We start from the raw sequence: 22206 nt of genomic DNA on the forward strand, positions 1-22206 counted from the left end.
TTCATGCTTCTTATGCTCGAGTATTTGTGAAGTTTCATATATATATATATATGTATATATACATATATATATACATGCACACATATATATTATAGTTTCTATCACATTTGGGAAATTTGATTTTTTTCCTTTTTTAAGAAATTTCATTTATTTATTTGACAGAGAGAGAGAGAACACAAGCAGGGAGAGTGGCAGAGGGAGAGGGAGAGGCAGACCCCCCACTGAGCAAGTAGCCCGATGTGGGGCTCTATCCCAGGACCCTGAGATCATGACCTGAGCCAAAGGCAGATGCACCTAACTGACTGAGCCACCCATGCACCCCAAGTTTGGGAAATTTTCAATCATTATTTATTTAAATATTTTTTTCTGTCTTTCCCGCTCTCTCTGGATACTCCAACTATACTTGTATTAGGTTGCTTGATGTTGTCTTACAGTTCACTTATTAATTTTCATCTCTGAAAGCTCTATTTGAGTGTTTTTTTAAACATCTTCCATGTCTCTACTTAACTCTTTGAATATATGTATATGGTTATAACTTTTTTTTGTTAAAAGTAGGCTCCATGCCCAGTGTGGAGCCCACCATGGGACTTAAACTCACCACCCTGAGATCAAGACCTGAGCTGAGGTCAAGAGTCAGATGCTTAACCTACTGAGCCACCCAGGCTCCCCTATGGTTATAACTTTTAATATCCTTGTCTGCTAATTCTTCTATCTGTGTCCATTCTGTGTGGTTTCTTTCAACTGAATAAATTATCTCCTCATTATGGGTCGTATTTCCTACTTCTTTGCATCGCCTGGCAGTTATTTATCAGATAGCAGATGCAAAATTTACTTGTCAGGAATGGACATTTGTCTTTGAATAAATATTCCTGAGCTTTGCTCTGGGACACTATTAAGTTACTTGAAAAGTGCATTGATCCTTTTGGGTCTTCCTCTGATGATTTGTTAGGTGGCACTTCCACAGTGCTCATTCTAGGACTAATTATTTCCCATTACAGAGGTAAAACTCTTCTGTGTACCTTACCCAGTACCCTGTGAATCTTGAGGTTTCCCAGTCTGGCTGGTGGGAACAGGAACTCTTCCTGGCTCTGTGTGAGCACTGTGCATGGCATTGCCATCTCTCATACTTTTGGTGCTGCTTTCCCTGTCCTCAGGTTTCCTTTTTTTCTTTTTTAAATATTTTATTTACTTATTTGAGAGAGAGAGAGAGAGAAAGAGAATGAGCAGGGGGGAGAGGCAGAGGGAGAGGGAGAAGCAGGCTCCCCACTGAGCAGGCAGCAGGACATGGGGCTCAATCCCGGGACCCTCAGATCATGACCCAAGCAGAAGGCAGTCGCCTGACTGAGCCATCCAGGCACCCATCTCAGGTTGTTTCCTTACATGCATTTGCTGACCCGTATTCTGCTGAATACTTGAGAGTACTCTACAGGTCTCTGGGTTTCTGTGTGCAGTTCTCTCCTCTTTGGTAGCCCATCCTGAGAACTCCAGCTTTCTTATTCTCCTCCAAACTCTCAGTTCCTCCTCAACTCATGGAGTCTGCTGGGGTCTGCCTGGGTTCCCCTTCCTGCACCAAGGCCTGGAAACTCTCTAAGGTGGGGCTCACCTCGTTCCTTGTCAGAGATCACTAGTCCTTTGTTGCCTATATTGAATTGAATGTCTTGAAAATCCCTGTTTTACATGTTTTGTCTGCTTTTTGGTTGCCCAGTGGGGAGGGTACATCCAATTCCTGTTATTCCGTCTTGAGCTAAATCAGAAGTCCTCTCCCTTGTTATTTTTATTAGTTACTTACATTATCCAACATTGATTTCTTTTCCTAACCTTCTGAGCAGAATGTTTAATTCATAGGTCACTCTTACTTATAATGATATTCTTTTTCATCACAGCTTTAACCAGAACTCATATATTTGGCCAAACAGTGTTTTTCTTATTGGTGCTTTCATTTTCTCTATACAGAAATTTTTTAAATCCCCAAATGATGGGAGTATTTACTGTTGGATCATTATACCTTTTTTTTTAACATTAACTAGCATTCCTAATATTATTCTAACATAATTAACATTTCTAATAATTTCTAACATTAACTAACTTGTAGTTTTCCCACATTATGATTAAAGGCTGTGGGGAAGCGTACTCCATAGTGGTTAGCAGCTGCATTCTTGAGTCAGAAAGCTGAGATTTAAAGCCCTGCTCTGTCTTTCCTGGCTATATTACCTTGGGCAGAGTATTTAACCTAAGGCTCAATTTCTTCATTTGTAAAATTGAGATAATAATCATACCTATCTCAAGTGGTTGCTCTGAGAGTTAAATTAAGATAATATATGTAAATCCTTTAGCACATAGTAAGTATTCAACAAATTTTAGTTAAAATTTCTATTTGGGGAAACTTATAGGGAATTTTTGCAGTCAACTTTTGCTGTTCAATTGGCACTTGCAAAAAGTGAAAAAGTGTAGGTATAAAGTTTAATACAGTAGCACATTCTCTTGATCCCAACTCCATACCCCCTTGGCTCTCTCTGAGTTTGCCTGCAGCTGCAAGGAACAATGTGCTGACAGTCCCCTCAAAAACCCAAACATCTCTTCTTCCCTGCTTGAAGGTGGCCAGCAATGTTTGGGACTTAAAACTCTCAGAGACAATTCTCAACCAGTGAAGGACAGGAGAAAGCAGATAAATATCCCAGCTTTGCTGTCCCTGGAGAGGTTATATCTAAGATACATTCTACATGTTCCTCAAAGAATCCCCCAGAGGAACTGAGCTTCAGTTACCCACAGGTGAAACCTGCTCATTATGCATCCTAGATGGGGCTTTCCTCCTTCCTGGCTCACTGCCCCTGCTCTTTTTCTTGTGCTCCCTGAGATTACCTCCTAAATAAACTATCTGCACAAGACTTCACCTCAGAATCTGTTTTCTGGAGGAACACAGACTAACACAGATATATACGTATTAGATTATCCTAGTAATTGTACAGTTTACATCCACTAAGCAGTCGTTCTCAAATCTCATTTGATATTACAATCAACTGGAGAGAAATACATCAAAATTTCTAGGAAGTGTTGAATAAAAAACAAATCCAGATTTAGTAAGGAGAGATAATTGGAAGGGAGTAATGCAAAGGGGTTGGGAGGGACTGCTCCTGCAAGGAGAAGCTCTGACCATAAGATCTTGAAGGTTAGACAAGAAGAGTTTTTCTTTTATAGAGAAGAGTAAACAAGACTAGAAGGGACTAGGTGTGGGGAAGTGGGGTGAAAGGGTGACCTAATGGAAGACTAGATCAGAGAATGTTTTCCCCTACGGATGTTGCAGGAATTCTCTGCCTTTAGTGCCAACGGTTCTTGGTCATGTCGCTTCAAAGAATGAAGAGGTAGACCAAAAGAGTGGTGGGTAGCAAAGCAAAGTTTATTGAGTGATAATGTAAAGCTACTGGAGAGGGCGGGAACCTGAGAGGGTTGCCCTCAGAGTTTCTAAGTTTAGGGATTTTTATGACCTCTTTTGTGGAACTATCTTAAGCAACCAGGGTGTGCTGAGTCGTGCCAATCAGGGCTTTGGTCAAGTTATCTACCTATTAGGTTAATGTCAACATGCTGATGGTCTTTTTTGTTGACATCTGGGGCTTACGTCTTAACTGCCCCTTGTCCCCGATAGTGACAAACGCTTTGTGGGTGATTGCCTTATTTTAGGATGTTTTGCGGAAGTCATTTCTGCAAAGGCTGCAAAGCAGAATGCTAGTGCGCTCCTCTCCAAACTGTAAAACAGGATATTAGCTGTTCTATTTTAGCTGTCCTGACTCCATATTTTCTTGTTGGGGACCCAGGCCCTGACTACCTAACTGTCCTACTAACTCCTAATAAGGAGAGGTTGTTAAGGAGGAGTTATGTGCTGGTTCAGGCAGGGGGTGGGCCAAAGCTCAGGGACTTAGGAGAAAGAGAGAATCTTAACTAAAGTTTGGTTAACAAGCATTTTGTTTTGATTGGTCAGTGGGAACAAGCAGATCAGCTAATCATTTATGAAGTCACTGGTGGGAACTTAGAGGGTCTGTGCCTAGTCTTGTCATAGGTAAACAAGGGGGCATAATTGAGTCTTACCTAAGTCATATGGGAAAGGATAGTTCTTTGCAGGAATTCTTTTCCACAACACAAAAGAGGTTCTGTGTGTGTGTGTGTGTGTGTGTGTGTGTATGCGTTATTCCTAAACTGTCACTGTTTTCCAGGAGCATAGGGCTCAGGTAAAATTCAACACTGTCAGGATGGAGCCTGGACAACAATAGTTTCTAGAAGCGCCCCCCTCCCCCGCCCCGATAATGTACAGATTACAATAAAAGACTTGAGAGACACATCAACTAATTAAAACATGTAGACCTTATTCAGGTCCTAATTCAAACAAAACTGGTTTTTTTTTAAAGACATTTATAAAACAATGAGAGATTTTTTAACCCTGAGTCTTTGATTAAGTTTAAGAATTGCTGTTTATTTTTCAGGTGTGATAATGATATTGTGCTTATGAATTTTTAATTTAAAAAAGTGATAATGGTATTGTGGTTATGTTTTTAAAAGAGTCCTTATATTTTAGAGCTACTCACTGGACAAAATGTTCATATACTGAAGGATTTCTGGAATTGCTTCAATATAGTACGGAAAGGGGGAAAGTGGGCAGAGAATTAGCTGGCCGTGACTTGGTAAAATTGTGAACGGTAGGTGGCAGGTCCCCTGGGTTCATTACAACAGTCTGTTTACTTTTGCATAGGTTTGAAATAAAAAAGCTTTTCTAAAGAAACCCCTAGTTGTTCTTAATATGCTATCCATGTTGAAACTGCTTTTCATAGCTTTAATTATTTTTTGTCTGTTCAACGATCAAAATCTGAAAGAGGTTTGTTAAGGGTTTCCCTCCCCTATTACATTTCTATCCATTTCTCCTTGTATTTCCTGTGATGTTTGGTTTATAGATGTCACTGCTTTATTATTTGTCACACGGAGGTTTATGAAAGATTGCCTTGGAAAAATAATACACCCTTATGGCAAAAGTAAGGAAAAAAAATCAAGCAATATATAAGGGAGTACCGTGAAAAATAGATTTTTTCACATCAAATTCCCAACTTTCAATCCCTCTCCTGAGTGTCAGCCACAATTACCGATTTCTTCTGTCTCCGTTGAGGAACAATCAATGTGTGTGTGTTTGTGTGTGTGTGTGTACATTTGCATATACCTGAATGTCCTTTATTTAATATAATTGGGACCCCAGTGTTTTACACTGTTAGACTCCCTGCATTTATCACTTAAATCACTTAAATCTTGTACAGAAAATAGCGCAGTGGAAACTGTGCCCCTCAGAACACCCTGCTGTTTCTGATTCCGTTTCTGAAAGCTATTTCAAAGCTCTGTAAACTACAGATAACAATGCAAAGTAATTCCTGTCTATCGACATGCAAATCAATTCTGGCAGGCGCAGGGACAAGCTCCCCCACCCGTGGAAAAACCAGTTTTGCCCTCATTTATTTCAACATTCCTTTACTCCACAGGAATTCTTTGACTTTTCCTTTGAGTCATAATGGCATCTGCCTAGTTCGTTCCTTATGACCAAGTAAAATCTGCAGCTCATGTTCATTTTATATCTGCATGAGAGTCATGATTTTACTTTGTTTTTTTTTTTTTTTTTTTGAGAATTATCCTTTAACAGTGTTTAGCCCATTGATTGAACATACAACTCATGGGATGTGAAGAAAACCCAACTTTATTTTTATCTCTCAGTGCCCTATGTGAGTAACCGTCTGGATGTATCGGTAACTCATTTACTCTGTTCCAGTCATTTACTTCAACAAGCCTTTGATAAATATGCTTTTACTTGTGTTTTTAAGTCAAATGTAATTACACTTGTAGGATGACTATCTAGAAGAAGGACTAAATCACTCTCCAAAGAAATTATACCAATTTATCCTCCCACTAAGAGTGTATAAAATGATGGTTCACATTCTCTGAACACAGCACATTATCAAAACTTTAGATCCTTCCATTCTGGTACGTGAAAAATGGAATCTTATTTAAATATGCATTTCTTTCATTAGGAATTAGATTGGCATATTTTCATACAATGTAAGCCATCAATTTTCTTTCTCTGTAAGCTGCCTATTTATGTCCTTTGCCCATTTTTTCTATTGTTTTGATTTTTCATATTAACTTGTAAACTCTCTTTGGTTATTAAGGAAATTGGCCCTTTGTCATGGGTGTTGCAAACATCTTTTCCCACAGTGGGGCTGGGGAACCGTGAAGAGACGGGGCCAGGCAAGCACAGTACAACTCGGTGGGTTCAGAATGTACCTGCATCTAGAAAGGCTGCGTCTCTCACATCTCCTGCCCTCCAGATGTGACTGAGTCCTCACCTTCTCATTCACAGCCCCTCAGCAATGAAGATCTAATTGAAGTGCAAGAAAAAGGGTGCACTGAAAAGTCACCATGGAAACTGCCCCTCCCACAGCATTTACCATTCAAAGGCTTCTATAGGCATTCATGTACAACAAATTAACAAAGAAAGATTTCCAGACTCAACCCTAATTTTGAATGCGGTTTGAAGGTGTTTAGAGGCAGGAAGAATGCCTGTGGTTTCCATTGGGAGATTACTAGGAAAAGAATTGTCTTCAGTTCCAGCTTCTGTGGAGAATAATTTAAGACGTTAGACTGTATTTTGTTTTTGCTGCAATTTTCCATCCTCCCCTACCTTCTGCTGATGGTTGCCAGTCCATAGTGCTTAGTGGGCCTTAAGCCTAAAGACTACCTCTGGTCTTGCCTTTAGTGAAAGTCTGGATTCACTGAAGAGGTTAAACTAGGTGGGAAAGGGTGTGCAGAGGAAAAATCCATTCTCTTTGGAGGGCAGAGAAGTCAATGAAATCAGGAAGAGAGGTTCTGCCAGGGGTGATGACCTATGGCCACTGCTGAAAGCATCCAGGATGGTGACTGCAGGGGAGCAAAATTTGCCACCCCAAAATGTGTCTCTTTGGCATGTGGATTATTTAGGATGATCACTTTTTAAGAAACAAAAGGGTCAGGAAGAAGCTTTGACCTTTCCCCTGACTGCCTAGAAGAATTTAGACAGAGGACCTGCTCCAGGAAGGGAACAATCACCATAGATAACTGCAGTATAATACGAATTAGGGGTGGTAGACAGGCCGCAAGGTAGCAAAGTCTGTGTAAATTCCTCTCTATGTCCCTTGTTTCTGGAAGGCCCAGCAAACATCTGCTTACCAAACGTTTATCTTTTTCATCTTCCTGTGGTTTATCTTCCTTCCTCATGAAGTCCCAGACAACTACCCCCTTCTCCTTAGCTCTAGATAAGCCTCAACTGCCTGTGGGTCTCATATTTTTATGTAGTCCACCTATGTATGTAACTAAATTTAATTTTTTCCTGTTAATCTGCCTCATGTCAATTTTTTTTAATTTAAAGATTTTATTTATTTATTTGACAGAGAGAGAGAGACAGCCAGTGAGAGGGGGAACACAAGCAAGGGGGGTGGGAGAGGAAGAAGCAGGCTCCCAGCGGAGGAGCCCAACATGGGGCTTGATCCCAGGACCCCAGGATCCCACCCTGAGCCAAAGGCAGACGCTTAACGACTGAGCCACCCAGGCACCCCGCCTCATGTCAATTGAATTCAGCCAGCCAAAGGAAACTTGAAGGGTAAAGGAAAATTTTTCCTCCGAACAGTGACAGAAAGTGATCAATGATGGCTAGTGATCTTAAGGAGGTGGGGACTGAGGCACTGGGATTTCCAACTGTAACAAAAAAATTCCAGTCCCAGTGCAGGAAAAGACCAGGGGCCTGGTCACTTTCAAATGACATTGGGCATCTCTTAGCCTTAACCACTGTGGCCTAGGACTATTGATGCCTCCTGATATCTATGGGTGACTCCCAAAATCTATGGGTGACTTATCATGGGTCACAGTGGCCAGAGGAGTCTAATCAATGACTGAGGTAGACTTTACCATCATTTTGGTTGGCTGAGGGCTCAAAATTACACTTAATACAATTCTAATAATCTCATATGATATATTTATATATCAGAGTTTGTAGAGTAAGATTCATACCCAAAGTACTTCTTAGGACTAGCATTTTGGGAAGCTTCAGCCAGTCAGCTACTGTGAAAAAGTCCCACCGCAAAAAAAGTGTATTTGTGATGTAGTTTTAATTTTTTCCCTCCACTTAGTAAATGCTTATAAATGCATAACTTTTGCTATATTTTCTTTTATTTTCATAATCAATTATGGCTTTTTATGGGAACAAATAGATTTCCTTAAAAGGTACTTTGATTATGACATTTTAGCAGTAGGAAATCCATTTTAAGGTTTGATTTTGTCACCTCAGAGCTAGTGAGGGCCAAAATCAGGGATGATCTGGATGGTTCTCTACTGCCCTCCAGTGGGAAGTTGGATGGAGATGAAAACATTTTTGGAGTGAAAGAGACTGCTGTATACTTCTAATACTGGCATGTAAAAAATATAGACAGAAAGAAATAAAAAGAACCAAAGGCTATTTTTCTCTCAGTGTGTTCAGAAATAAGTGAACTGTTGAATGATGAGTCATTTAGTACCATGCCTTCTAAGGACGCCTTTAAACCTGAGGAGTTACTGACAAGACATAAAATAGCACACAATTTTTGATGTAAACATCTTAAGCATTCTGAATCTCTATATTTACTTATATAAAATTGATTTTCTTATGCATACTTATGTAGTTATGATGTTGTACTCCATTAGATATCAAACATCCTTCTTAGTAGAGAATTATTAAAGAGTTATAAGAAAAATGCATACAGCTTCTCAATTTCTCCATGTTTCTGACTGATAGCATGGCAGATTTACATTAACAAGTTTATTTAGCACATCTGTGTGAGGCTTAAAATTTGATACTTTTTAAATTGTTTTTAAGGATTTTATTTATTTATTTGAGAGAGAGAGAGAGCACAAGCAGGGTGAGTGGCAGAGGGAGAGGGAGAAGCCGACTCCCCACCGAGCAGGGAGCCCAATACGATGTGGAACTCTGCCCCAGGATCAGGGATCATGACCTCAGCTGAAGGCAGATGCTCAACCGACTGAGCCACCCAGGCACACCAATTTGATACTTTTTAAAATTCATATTTCAAATATCCAAATTAATGCTTTAGGTACTAGCAAAAGGTAATAGTTGCAAACCAAGGCTCTAAAGGGTTTCACATTTGTAAACAAATTTTCAAAACTTATTAATTCCTCTTAAACTACTAAAACAAAAAATATGACAAAATTTATGTCTCTCCCTGGTGATGGCAAATCTGGGGTGTGGTACAAAAACGTACCTGGTTACCTTCACTTTGTGGTTAGATGGATCATTGAGCCAGAAAACATGATTTAAGCATGAGGACAACCTGTAAAAAGGTCTTATCATTTCACAGATCTTTTTCCAGGCCGTTGAGAACAAGAGAGGAGGCAAGAACAAAAGGTATGAAATTTCAAGTTGGTTTGAAAACTTTAAAAGGTGATAGACCCTACATTACATAAAGCTTCTGAGACCTACTCTATGAAAATAAAGCACTTTGGCAATGTTCCCCGAGGAAGGTGATGATTAAAAATTACTCTGAAAATATATTGAATATTTCCTACATACCAGCTACTATGCTAAGATTATCTCATTTACCTTCATAAGAACCACATGAGATAGGTACCCTTGTTATTTCCATTGTACAGATAAAGAAACTGAATATGAGTAACTGGAAGAATCAACCTCCAGAGGAAGATTAAATATGAACATATCTGGTTTATTTGGTAGTAGAAGCCTTCTATAACTCTAATTTGCTTTTTATGTCTACTGCATTTTATTTAATACGTGTGCAGATTTTTTTTTTTTTTTTTGCAGGATTCTAAAGGCAGAGGTCTCAAAATCTGAGAACAATATAATAGGTGTCAAGCCTTCTTACATTTTGAATAAACATGCCAATCTGCCCATGCAGGAATTGCTAAGAGATTGATGAAGAAATTCTGTCAGGATAAGCCTCCTGGAAGTTACATAAGAAAAGACAAAGAATGAAATAGCGATTGCAGAGGCTGAGGGTTAGAATATCTTTGCAGAGCTATGAAGATGCTGTGACATTTCTCCTCCTTATGCAGGAGGGAGGGTTGTATCAGTTATCTATTACTGTGTAACAAATCATCCCAAAAGGAAGGTACATAAAACAATAAACACTTACTATCTCACACAATTTCTGTACATCAGGAATTTGGGAACAGTTTAGCTGAATATGCTGGCTCAGAATTTCTCATAAAGTTGCAGTTTAAGATATCATCTGATTGAGCACGCTGAGGTCACATGCCTATACCCTCCCTGTAAGAAGGCTAGAAAAAGTGAGTAACTGTCTTTTTCACTTTTTGTAAGCAGTGCTCATCACCACCAAGACACATGGTGGGTAATTCCCCAAACACAGAAAGAGAACTCAAATGGTAGACGGCAGAAAATAAAACCACAAAAACTTCTAACTCAAAGTCATCCCTTTGGCTGCTCAACACTGATATAACCACTGCTTTCAATGCTTATACTTCAAAAAAAGTTGCCACTTAAAATGTTGCAAATATCCTTCATACAGTCAAAGATGCACTCACTCCAAGGAAGTCAGCCAATGGTTTCATCAGTTACCACATCCATCTGTCCATTTCCAAGTCCAGAACCTCTAGTTGATATCCAGTCCTTTGCAATTTACAGGCTAAATACTGAAGTTTACCAACAATAGTACAACCTACATGCAATAGTGAAGTAGAGGGCAAAGAAAAAAAATAAAAACTAAAGACATAAAAGTGCACACAAGTGCACACATAAAGGAGACACAAGTAAGGGTGCCAGCTCTCATTTCTTCCCCTGATCATGAGGACTTCACCACTCAGTGACTTCCTTTCTCCACCAGCCATTCTTTGTTTCCTTTACCTTCAGCCAGTACCTTCATTGCTAAGGGATCTGTGTATTTGATAGATCTGTTTAAAGATATAACCACAAACCTATTTCTGCTTGATGATCAGGGTGAATCACTCCAGTCAATACCATAATCTTGTTCTTCTTTTCCTTATCTTGCCTATCCAATGACACAAGACATGCAAAATGGTTAGATGGCAGTCTCACCCCCAAATCAATGAAACCATTGCTCAGGCTTTGTTGAAAAAATTCCTTTCTTTGGTAACATACCTCTAAACCAACAAAACCCAGAATCTCAGAGACTGGCAGTTAAAAAAAATTTAATATCCCGTTGTTCCTAAATCCATTATTTTTACGTATGGAAGCCTGAGAGTTTTAAAACATATCCACAAATTCTTTGACCCTTCTCCCATTAAGAAAACGAGTCTCCAGTTGCTGGAGGGGTGGGGGTGGAGGGATGGGGTAACTGGGTGATGGACATTGGGGAGGGTATGTGTTTTAATGAGCACTGGGTATTATAAAAGAATGATGAATCACAGTCCTGTATCCGTGAAACAAATAATACTTTATATATTAATTAATTGAATTTAAATAAATTTAAAAAGAAAGAAAGAAAAGGAGTCTCCTTTGATATAACCAACCTTAGTGACTAAGATCCTAATGAACTGAATGTGGTTTTGAAGTGACTTCCATTGTTAGTTTAGAAAGGCATTACAGTTTCCATTCAGATTTCTCTCTCTGAGGATGTTTTGCCCTTGGAACCCAGCTACTATGTTATGAGGAACCAAATAGCACTGTAAAAAGGCCACAAGTGGGTGTTCTGGCCACAGACACATCATCAGTCCCCAGACATGTGAAAGAGTGAAACTTTAGATGATTTTAGCTCCCAACTTTTTGGCTGCCCCAGCTGGCATCAAATGGAAAGTGGAACAGAGATAAACTGTCCTGAGTCCTGCACAAGTTATGGATTTGTAATCAAAGTAAATGTTGTAGTTCTTTTAAACCAGTAAGTTTTGGAGGTAGTTATACAGCAATAGACAGCAAGGACCTGAAGGAAAAGAACCAAATATTGCACACTAGTTCAAAGCATATGCTGCAAAAAGGGTTATCTCTCAGAACACACCGGAACTAAGTCTTCAATAGGACATGTGCTTCTTGGTGATAGACAATACAATTAGACCAATGAATTCTATGGGCAATAACATACTGCATTACCTCTTTCATTAAAGAGTGAGCTTCTTGGTCAGAAGCTATATGGTGTCAGACACAATGACTGTGTATAAAACATTCAATAAATCCCCAGATGGTGGCACTGACAGCAGCACAGCAAACAGGGAAGCAAATCTAAATCTAGAATAAGCAATTTCAGAGAGGAAAATAACTATTCTCTTTCAATGACTGGGTAGGGGTAAAGGAATTGACTTGCCTCCAAGTGGCTGGCTGGTCCTCCTGGAGCAGGGGTATCTCACCAACTCAGAATTGGTCATTGCTGCTGGCAATCTGAACACTCAACAGTGGTTTGGTAATCCTAGGCATAGCTCCAATCCTGCTATCATTTCCATTTCATTCATGATTCCAATGAGCAAGCACTGAGCCTGGAAAAGGAGGTTGAGTTTCCTCCACAGAGCAGTTCATTTCATCCATATGATTCATAAGATTTATTCTGCTAGGTCCATCAGCATATCCCATCCCCTCCCAAATATTCCTTGTCACCAGTTCTCCAATCTTGTCTTTCCAATGTCCTTGAACACCTGGCCAAACAATTAGCTTTGCACCATGAATTATTATCCAAGGCCAACTCTCCTTTCAGGCAAAGTGAACTTCTGGACATACTGCTGGCCACTCTGCACATTAAAAGGACTTCATGACTTCAATGGTCTTCAGGTCCAAAGTGGGACCCCAACAATCTCACAGTGCATTTCTGGCAGGTACCACGATATTGCGCAGAGCAACAAACCTGAACAAGTCTGGCACATCATGGGTATTCAATAGACATTTGTTGAATCATGCTTTAAAAATGTAGATCATAGCTAACTAAAATTTAAATAAACGTTTGGAAGAAAAAAATGCAGATCATTTCCCTCCCTCCCCTGTTTAAACTCCTTTAACAGCTTCCTATTGCTCTAAAAGCCCCTGCTGGGTGTGGCCTCTGCTTTTTCCTTCCCCTTGTTCTCTGAACTCTAAGCATTGGTCCTCAATTCTTAGATGTTCCCTATGCCCTCCTGCCACAAGACCTTTGCTCAGACTGTACCCTGTCCTTGCCGAATTAACTCCATTCTCAGATCTTGACAAGATTCTTTCCTGTCTTATAACTATTTTTCTTCACTATAATTAACTCCATATTTATTTATGTGTTTAATTAATTCCTGCCTTACCCTGGGACTCTAAGAATCTAAGGATTATGTGCACTCACCACTGGATCCCCAGCACCTAATATATTGCCTGGCACTTAACAGATGCCAAATATTTTGCTGAATGAACACATGAATAAATGAATGAATGTGTCTGTAATAAAATGTAGTATACGTAATTTATCTTCAAGTTATCACTGCCAGTTTTGCTTAAGAAGCTTTCTGCTATCAGTTCCTACTCCTCGAATTCACATTTCTTTATTAATTTAAAAAGGCATTTGTCTAGACAAGAACTTTCCTAAGCATCATTCTTTACTAGCACTATGCAATAGAAATATGTGAGCTACATACATAACTTCAAATATACTATCAGCCACATTACAAAAACTAAAGAAATAATCTTACTATTTAACCAGTATTTCCAAGACATCATTCAGTGTGAGATCGATATAAAACATATTAATGAAATATTTTACATTTTCTTTATCCTGTCTTTGAAATTTGGTGGGTATTTTAGTTTCATCATATCTCAGTTTGAATTAGCTATATTTCAAGTGCTCAGTAGCCAGACGTGCGTAGAGGATGCTGTACCGGACAGTGCAGTTCTATAGAATTCACTTTCACAAGAAGGAGTGTGGCCACCCTCAGCACCTAAAATTAGTGCCAGGAAAGCGTCCTCAAGTCAAACTTTCGGCCAGAAGATCTAACTGTCCCAGTATAAAAGATGATTTAAACCAGATACAACAGTGAGCCCCAACTCCTTCAGAATTCATTAACTTAGAAAGTTGTCTCTAGGAACAATTTTAATGTTTATCTTCCTATAACATCCTTTTATCTCTTATTTAAATAGAAACGTTCCTCCTCCTGAAGATATGGGCCACCTTCTTTGCCAACCCTTCTATTTCTCCTCCTTCGAAGCCAATTTGTAATTCTTCATTTTTAGGTACTTCGTGGCAAGTCTGCCCATTCCCTTGGCTGCCTAGGAAAAATGGGGCGGGGGTAGGGAGACTCTGTCCAAGCCTCCCATGTCTAGTGTTCATTCTTTCGGCGTCTTCCTTATGCCTGCTTGTACCTCTGGAGGAGGCACCCCAGACAGCAGCGCAACTCATTTAAGGCCCAGAGCTGGAGTCGGATTGCTCTTCGATTCAGGAAGTGGCTCTCTCTCTGCCAGCACTATACACACGCAACGGTTTTTAGGTGCTTCAGCCTCACGAGACAACCACTGCCCACAGCGACAAACAGCATTAGGTGAGCACAAGACCAGCCCGACCTCGGCTTCACCACCTGCCCTTGGCTAAAGGGGAAGAGGCGGGACATCCGCCCGGTCGGAGACACTTCCGGAAGTGACGTAGGAGTGTCAACATGCAAGATGGCGGCCCATCACCGGCAGAACACGGCAGGGCGGAGGAAAGTGCAGGTATGGGAGTCCCGCTCCTCGACCTCCTGGACGTGGCCTGAGGCTCCAGGCCCACCTGCAGCAAGCAGATGCCTCGGGCCGCGGTCGTCCAGGGTAGCGGCTTGGGGCCAGTGGGACAGGGCGCGGCCGGCGGCGAGGGGTGGGGCCGCGGCGCTAACGGCTTGAGGAAGGGGCGGGGGGGGGGCGGCTGGGTGGACCTGCCTGGGCCCAGTCCCGGGACCCTAGGGTTCGCTGTTTGGAGCTTGGGCTTGCCAGACTCCAGCTCTCTCGTAGGCTTGGGCTTGCGGGATCTGGATGGGCTCGTTTCCCGCCCACCTGCCTCCCCCTTCCCTTGCTTTTCACCAAAACGCTCTGCCCTGTCCGCGTCTGAGCCGAGGCCTGCGTCCACTTCTCCCTCGAGCGGCGGCGGAATGGGCCTGTGCGGGGGCGTGGCGGGGCAGCGGGGCGCAGATGGCCCTGCGGGGTTTCTGCGGAAGATTCTGCACATGGGAGCCCTCTGCCTTTTTTTTTTTTTTTTTTTTTTTTTACTTTTTGCGGAAGCTTTGTCCCTTGTGAGGTGGAAACGACGTGGGAGTGTGCTGGTGTTAGTGGGAAAATTATCATTTTTATTAATTTTTTTCATCTTCATTGTGCATTCTCGAATCTTTCTTTCCTGTTCCTGATGATTTATTATCCAAGGGTAAAGAGTTATTTGATCGTTTCGTGTGTTCTTTATGCCTTCGTGAATCCACTTTTATTTTGGGCAAGATTAAGAGTTGTCGCTACCTATTATTTTCAGCGGTGCAAGGAGTAAAACCCTATTACAAGTGTTTGCCTGCAGATATATTAGGATATATCTAGATACAGGAGTGACGGTTTATGCGCTTATTCATTAAACGTTTACTGAGCTCTTTAGTCCCAAAGATGTGCAAAGAATTGAGACAGTATGGGAATAAGTAATACCCAGGATCTCTTTATGAACCACAGAATTATATGTAGTTCTGCAGATTGAAATCGATTGTTTAATAGGTAAACAGGACAAAGTGATCCTTCAGTAAGGTAACCCCAACAGTGGCTGTATGCCATTGTCTTCTGGGCAGTTTACTTACTTATTTTATTGATCTCATTGATCACTACAATGTCCTGAGCATTCGCTAGATGTCTCTGAGTTGAGTGAAATTAATAAGAACCTAAAATAGCTTATTACCCTGTTAGATGATTTTTAAGTGCATCAGTAAAGGGATTTAAGTAACCCCAGCATCCAAGCCAGGTGGGCGGGAATGTGTGCTGCAGACTAAAATGTAACTCAGAACTCAAAATGTAACTCAAAAATGTCTTAATTGTATTCTAGACAGTAGAGTGGTACACTTCTTAGGGTAGTAAGGAGAGTTAGGCATCTCAGTTTCTTGCATTTAAATTTAAAAGGCCATATAAAAGTACAGGATGAGGAAATGTAAATTTACCACAGTGTGTGGAAAAATTGAGTGTTTTAATAAGCTGAATGTGAGCCATCACATGTTGAATGACAGAGATAATTCCATTCTTTGCTGGTCATAGTACAAAACTGCAGGTTGGGATTCAGCACTTACTGCCTTGTTCTTGATGGGTCTAAGCAATCAGATTGGTGAAGTAACCTGAAACTATTTCCTGTGAAGAGCGTCAAAAGAACGAAGATTAGCCTGCTAAAAAGAAGATTCAGTGAATTGTTAGCTGCTCTCAGAATTTGTCCCATAGTTATAGAACCAATGTGAGAAGCTACAGAGATTGATTGTATCTCAGTGTGAGGGAGAACTTTTGTTGATGGAAGTGTTTTTCAAACTAGTGCATGTCCGTTGTGAAAAAAAAACCCACAAACAATAGAAAGGTATAAATGATAATTGTCCTCTACTCTTCCAAGAATGCTACTGTGGACAGTGTGATATATAATCCTAGACCAGTTTTTTGTTTTGTTTTGTTTTGTTTTGTTTTGTTTTACTCGGAGCACTGTTGGCATGTTGGGCTGCATGATTCTTTATTCTTTATTGGGCAGGGAGGGGGTCCTGTGCATTATAAGTTGTTTTGTGTCATCCTGGCTTCTGTCTACTAGATGTTAGCATCTCTCCAGTGTTGACAACCAAAAATAACTAGATACTTTCAGATGTTCTCTGGAGGGTATAATTGCCCCTGGTTGAAAACCAGTGTTCTATACCTCTTTGTGTATGTGTACCCAACTTACGTGATTTTTTTGACTCTAAACAAAGTCATAGTTTTTATTGTTCACTGTCTTGCTGTTTGTCAAAATTTTAAATACACATTCCCATTGACCCAGCAATTCCTCGTCTAAAAAATTGTTTTACAAAAGAGCAGATGAGGGGTGCCTGGGTGGCTCAGTCAATTAAGCATCTGCCTTAGGCTCAGGTCATGATCCCAGGGTTCTGGGATCGAGCCCCCCCCCCTTGCTGCTCAGTCCGATTCTCTCTCTCCCTCTGCCCCTCCCCCAGCTCATGTCTCTCTCGCTCTCTCTCTTAAATAAATTGATTAAATTAATTTTTAAAAAAATTTAAGAAGTGCATATGCATATATCATACTCTAGTTGTGCAAGAGTGTTTATTTTAGGAATGCTGTCATTGTGAAAAAAAATCTCAATGTCCATCAGTAGTCACTTAGCAGATGAGTATACCTACCTGGTGGATTAATTTGCAGTTGTTAAAAAAATAAGCTTGATCTGTATTATTAAAAAAGGAATGGTGTCCAGAAGTCAAAAAACAAGTCAACATAGCATAGTCCCATTTCCACAAAGGAAATAATGTGTCTTAAACATCTGGAAGGCTATTAACAGTGATTATCTCTGTGTATTAGATTATGTGATTATGGGTAAGGCAGGAAATGGGATATCTTTTATTTTAAAATATATATTAACTTTTATATTTTTGAGCTTTTTCCATTCTTTGTTTTTATAAATAAAATCTTTCCATTTTGGAAAAAGTGTATATGGCTACCTAAATATATTTTGCCTCTTGGCTGTCTTGTACCAAGAGGCAGTAGCCCTGAGCTTCATTATTAAATTGTAGGCCAAAAAGAACCCTTGAGACTTATAATATTGATAAATAACCTGTGGAGAGGGGTCCAAACATAGTCCTTATTAGTTATAGACATAATGAAGAATGAGTACATGTCCTACCATCTTCAACTTCTTAAGCAGCCTGGAGGTGAGTATGAGGGGAAGGGGTGGATTTGTGATTGGCAGAAACATGATCAGACAATCAAATTAATGAATTCAGATATATGATACAGATTTTTTCCTGGTAATCAAGTTTCAAAGTAAGTCTTCACTCCCTGGTGGTCCCTTGTTGTTATTATTTTCCAACAACCAGAGTCTGATGGTTGACTCAGTCTCTTTCTCTCTCTCTCTCTCTCTCTCCCTCTCTCCCTCTCTCCCTCTCCCTCTCTCCCTCTCTCCCCATTCCTCCCTCTCTCTCTCCTCCCCATTCCTCCCTTTCCCTCCCTCTCATTTCCCCTCTCCATCTTTCCTTCAGCAATGGCATCTTCTCTCACTTGCTTCAGAATTCTTGGAATGAGCTTGTCACTGCTATTCCTGGTTTAGGAACAACAACCATGTCCTAGTACCCAGGGATGTTTCAAGTATATACTTGGCTTTCCATAACAGGATTCTTTTCCTTGGAAATGACCCCAAATCCAACTTAACCAGGCTCCCATAATAAAACACATGTATTGGCTTAGGTAAATGAAAAGTCAAGAGGTAGTGCTGGTTTCATGCAAATCTTGAACCAGCAGGCTCACTGTAACTCTCTAACCTAAGAAGTGCTGTAAAGTCAGCTTTACCATTGGGCTGCTAATGCATTCTCTTCTATTCCCAAACTCTCAGCTCTTGGCCTTCCCTCTTGGGGGCTGTCCCATCCCAGTCCTCATGTCCCTTCATACAGTATTCAAGGCAACAGTCACTTATGTGGCTCCTGTACATTTTCTTCTAGGATTTGCTTGCCTTGAGGAGAAGAAATGGGGAATGGAGAGGCAACCCACAGAGGTCTCTTCTATCAGTACTTACCTTTTTTCTCTGCCAAATATTTAGTTATTCCAGACCTATTCAGAACTCAGTATGGGTCCTTATTTCTGATTCTGAGTTCCAGTTCTGGGTTGGTTGTTTAATCTTTGAGACTTTTTTTTTTTAAAGGAAGTAGAATGATGCCAAATAAGCTTTAAAGGTTAAAAAATGGTTAGTGATAAGCAGCAGAAGGAGGGGGAAGTGAAATTTTAGTTCTGGTGGCCAGAGTAGGCCTTGCTGAGAAGCTGACTTTTGAGTAAGGATCTGAAGGAAATGAGATTGCCATCTGGAAGAACATTCCAGTGAGAATATCAGATGCAAAGTCCTCATTGGGAATGTACCTGGCTTATTTGTGGAACGCTAATGATGCCTTTGTGGCTGGTGTGGAGTGAGTGAGGGAAGAGGAGTAGGAGATGAAATCAGAGAGGTACCTGCAGGCCAGATCTTTTAGAGCACTTCAGGTCATGGGAAGGGCTTTGGCTTTTGCTCTTGAGTGAGATAGAAAGCAGTCGGTGAATTTGGAACCGAGGAATATACGCAATAAATATGTGTTTTTACAGGACCAGCCTGGCTGCTGTATTAAGAACAAACTGAAGGTGAGCAAGGGCAGAGCAGGGGGACCAGTAGCTATTTAAGAAATCCAGATGCTATGGAATAGTGCTCCACACAGAGTGGTGAGAAATAGTTACATTTTGGAAGACTAGACTTACTGACAGGATGTGAGATGAGACAAATTGAAGTAATGATGGCACCAAGGTTTTTGGCCTGAGTGACTGAAAGAATGAAGTTGCCATTAACGCACATCAGTGAGGGAGAATACAGGAAAAGCTAGTTTGGAGAGAACTATTGGGAGCTTGGTTTGGGAAATGCCACAATTAAGATGCTTGTTAGACATCCAAGTGGAGGTGAGTCAGTGCACACTGGGGGGCGGGGGGGGGGGAGCTGGGGAAATAGCCCAGAGTGCCTCCTTTGTGAGCCTGAAATGCTCTATTTTTTTAAAAAGATTTTATTTATTTGATGGAAAGAGAGAAAGCACAAGCAGGGGGAGCGGCAGGAAGAGGGAGAGGGAGAAGCAGGCTCCCCGCTGAGCAGGGAGCCTGAAGCGGGCTTGATCCAAGGCTCAGTCCCAGGATTCTGGGATCATGACCTGAAACAAAGACAGCTGTTTAACCGACTGAGCCATCCAGGAGCCCCGAGCCTGAAATGCTTTGAAATATCCCTTCTTTTCTTAAAAAGATTGTGAATTTTTTACTTATTCCATGATATATCCATATTTGTTTTCATATAAAAAATTGTTACTGTGATAGGCAGAATTCCTCCCCCGCCCCCCAGCAAATGCCCATGCCCTAATCCCTGGAATTTGTGAATATGTTATATTGCATGATAAAAAGGACTTTGCAGATGTAATTAAGGTTACAGACCTTAAAGGGGGATTATCCTGGATTATCCCAGTAAACCCAATTTAATCATGTGAGCTCTTAAAAGCAGAGAATGTTCACCCAGTGGACGCAGAAGTCAAAGAGATTTGAGGCACTAGAGGGACCCTCTTTTATAGGAGAGGGGAAAAATAGAAAGTATGAGAAAGACTGCAGGCCTGTAGGAGCCTTTTTTTAAGGAAATTAAGGTGGTCACATATGAGCCTTCATCTTCTCTGCCTTTGCCTGTTCTCTTGACTGTCTAAATAAGGTTTTCCAGGACTTTACTCACTCATTCATTATCGCTATCTCCAGCACCCTCTGCTTTTTTTTTTTTTTTTTTTTTTTTACTTCCATCTCTTTTGCCTGTAAAGCTTACCTATATCATGGGGCGATGGCAGGGGGGCGGGGTGGCAGCAAACTTCACTTAACTTGCTGTGACTTCTCTTATATTCTTTCTCCACTAGAATGAAAGCTCCAGGGTCACCTGGGTGGCTCAGTCAGTTAAGGGTGCAGCTGAGGTCATGATCTCAGGGTCTTGAGCCACGTGTCAGGCTCCCTGCTCAGTCAGGAGTCTGCTTCTCCCTCTCCGTTTGCTCCTTCCCCCCTCCCCCCCCCCCCCCCCCCCCCCCCCCCGTTCATGAGCACGTGCTATCTCTCTCTAATATAAATGAATGAATAAATAAATAAATAAATAAAATATCTTAAAAAAATAAATAAAAGAATGAAAGCTCCAGGAGGACTTTTGTGCTCACGCACAAAATCTTCAGTGTTAAGAATTGAGCCTGGCCACTGGTGGATGCCTCATCAATATTTGTTGAAAGAATTGCATCCTGTTTTTCTTTTATCTACAGCCATTTTTTTTTTAGATTTTATTTATTTATTTATTTGGGAGAGAGAGAGAGAGACAGAGTGAGAGAGAGAAGAGGGCACATGAGCAGGGGCAGAGGGAGAGGGAGAAGCAGACTCCCCTGCCAAGCAGGGAGCCCAATGCAGGGCTCGATCCCAAGACCCTGGGATTATGACCTGAGCCGAAGGCAGATGCTTAACCAACTGAGCCACCCGGGTGCCCCATTTTTTTTCTTTAACAGTAGGTTTTTAGGGGTGCCTGGGTGGCTCAGTCGGTTAAGCATCCGCCTCTTCATTTCAGCTCCAGTCATAATCTCAGGGTTGTGAGATAAAGCCCCTCACTGGGCTCTGTGTTGAGCATGGAGCCTGCTTGGGATTCTCTCTCTCTCTCTTCCTTTCCCTCTGCTCCTCCCCCTGCCCTTGTGCTCTCTCTCTCAGACAGAAGTTCTTAATGTGATATGTCTTGGAATATATCAGTGTATGCAGTTCATTTTTTTAAGGTTTTATTTATTTATTTGAAAGAGTGCGTGCATGAGAGAGCACAAGCAGGGGGTGCAGCAGAGGGAGAAGGAGAAGTAGAGGGAGAGGGAGAAGCAGGCCCCTGGGCAAGCAGGGAGCCCGACGTGGTAGTCGATCCCAGCACCCTGGATCATGACCCGAGCCAAAGGCAGACGCCCAGCCGACTGAGCCACTCAGGTGCCCCTCATCTTCATTTTTTAATGACCACTTAGAATGGATAATTTATCTAGTCGTTTCCTTTTTGAAGATACCATTGCTATTTTGTCCCATCATACTAAAATTTACTAAAGAAGATTAATAGCATTTAAAAAATAGTAAAGGAGGTCTTACAAAAGTAAACAAAAGGACAAAGATCCATAATATAGAATGCATAAATGAAGGATCAGTTTGAAGGTTCCAACATCTGACTGATGGGGGTTTAAGAAGGAGCAAACAGAGATCATTATTAATGACTTGATACAAGAAAGTTTTCCAGAGCTGAAGCGCCACAAGCTTCTAGATTGAAAAGGCTTTCTCAATGCATTGCAAAATTATTGATAAAAGGACCAAAAAATAAATAAGTAAATAAAGCAGCAAGAAAATAGATCCTAAACACTTGGGAGTGAGACGGTGGGCAGGTGGCAGTACAGGAAAGAATGAAAATGAGATCACTTTAGAATGGAATGAAACAGAATGGCATTGAATTCAGTGGCAACAGTGGGTGCTGGATTGGAAGTTGGAGCAGT

General features: G+C 41.0%; 1 protein-coding gene across 2 annotated transcripts in view; it reads left to right on the top strand.

Moving 5' to 3' along the window:
• The first annotated feature begins 14607 nt into the window (after window positions 1-14607).
• The window catches only part of WDR48 (WD repeat domain 48), a 44718-nt gene continuing 37119 nt past the window's right edge, over window positions 14608-22206 (top strand). For both annotated transcript variants that reach the window (XM_045798202.2, XM_045798203.2), the window contains exon 1: window positions 14608-14677. In XM_045798202.2, coding sequence (XP_045654158.1) covers window positions 14630-14677 — 48 coding nt within the window. In that variant the 5' untranslated portion in view covers window positions 14608-14629. The remainder of the gene's footprint in view (window positions 14678-22206) is intronic.

This window comes from Ursus americanus, chromosome 20 (assembly GCF_024610735.1).
Source record: "Ursus americanus isolate L20-20 chromosome 20, mUrsAme1.1.p, whole genome shotgun sequence".
Taxonomy (NCBI): Eukaryota; Metazoa; Chordata; class Mammalia; order Carnivora; family Ursidae; genus Ursus; species Ursus americanus.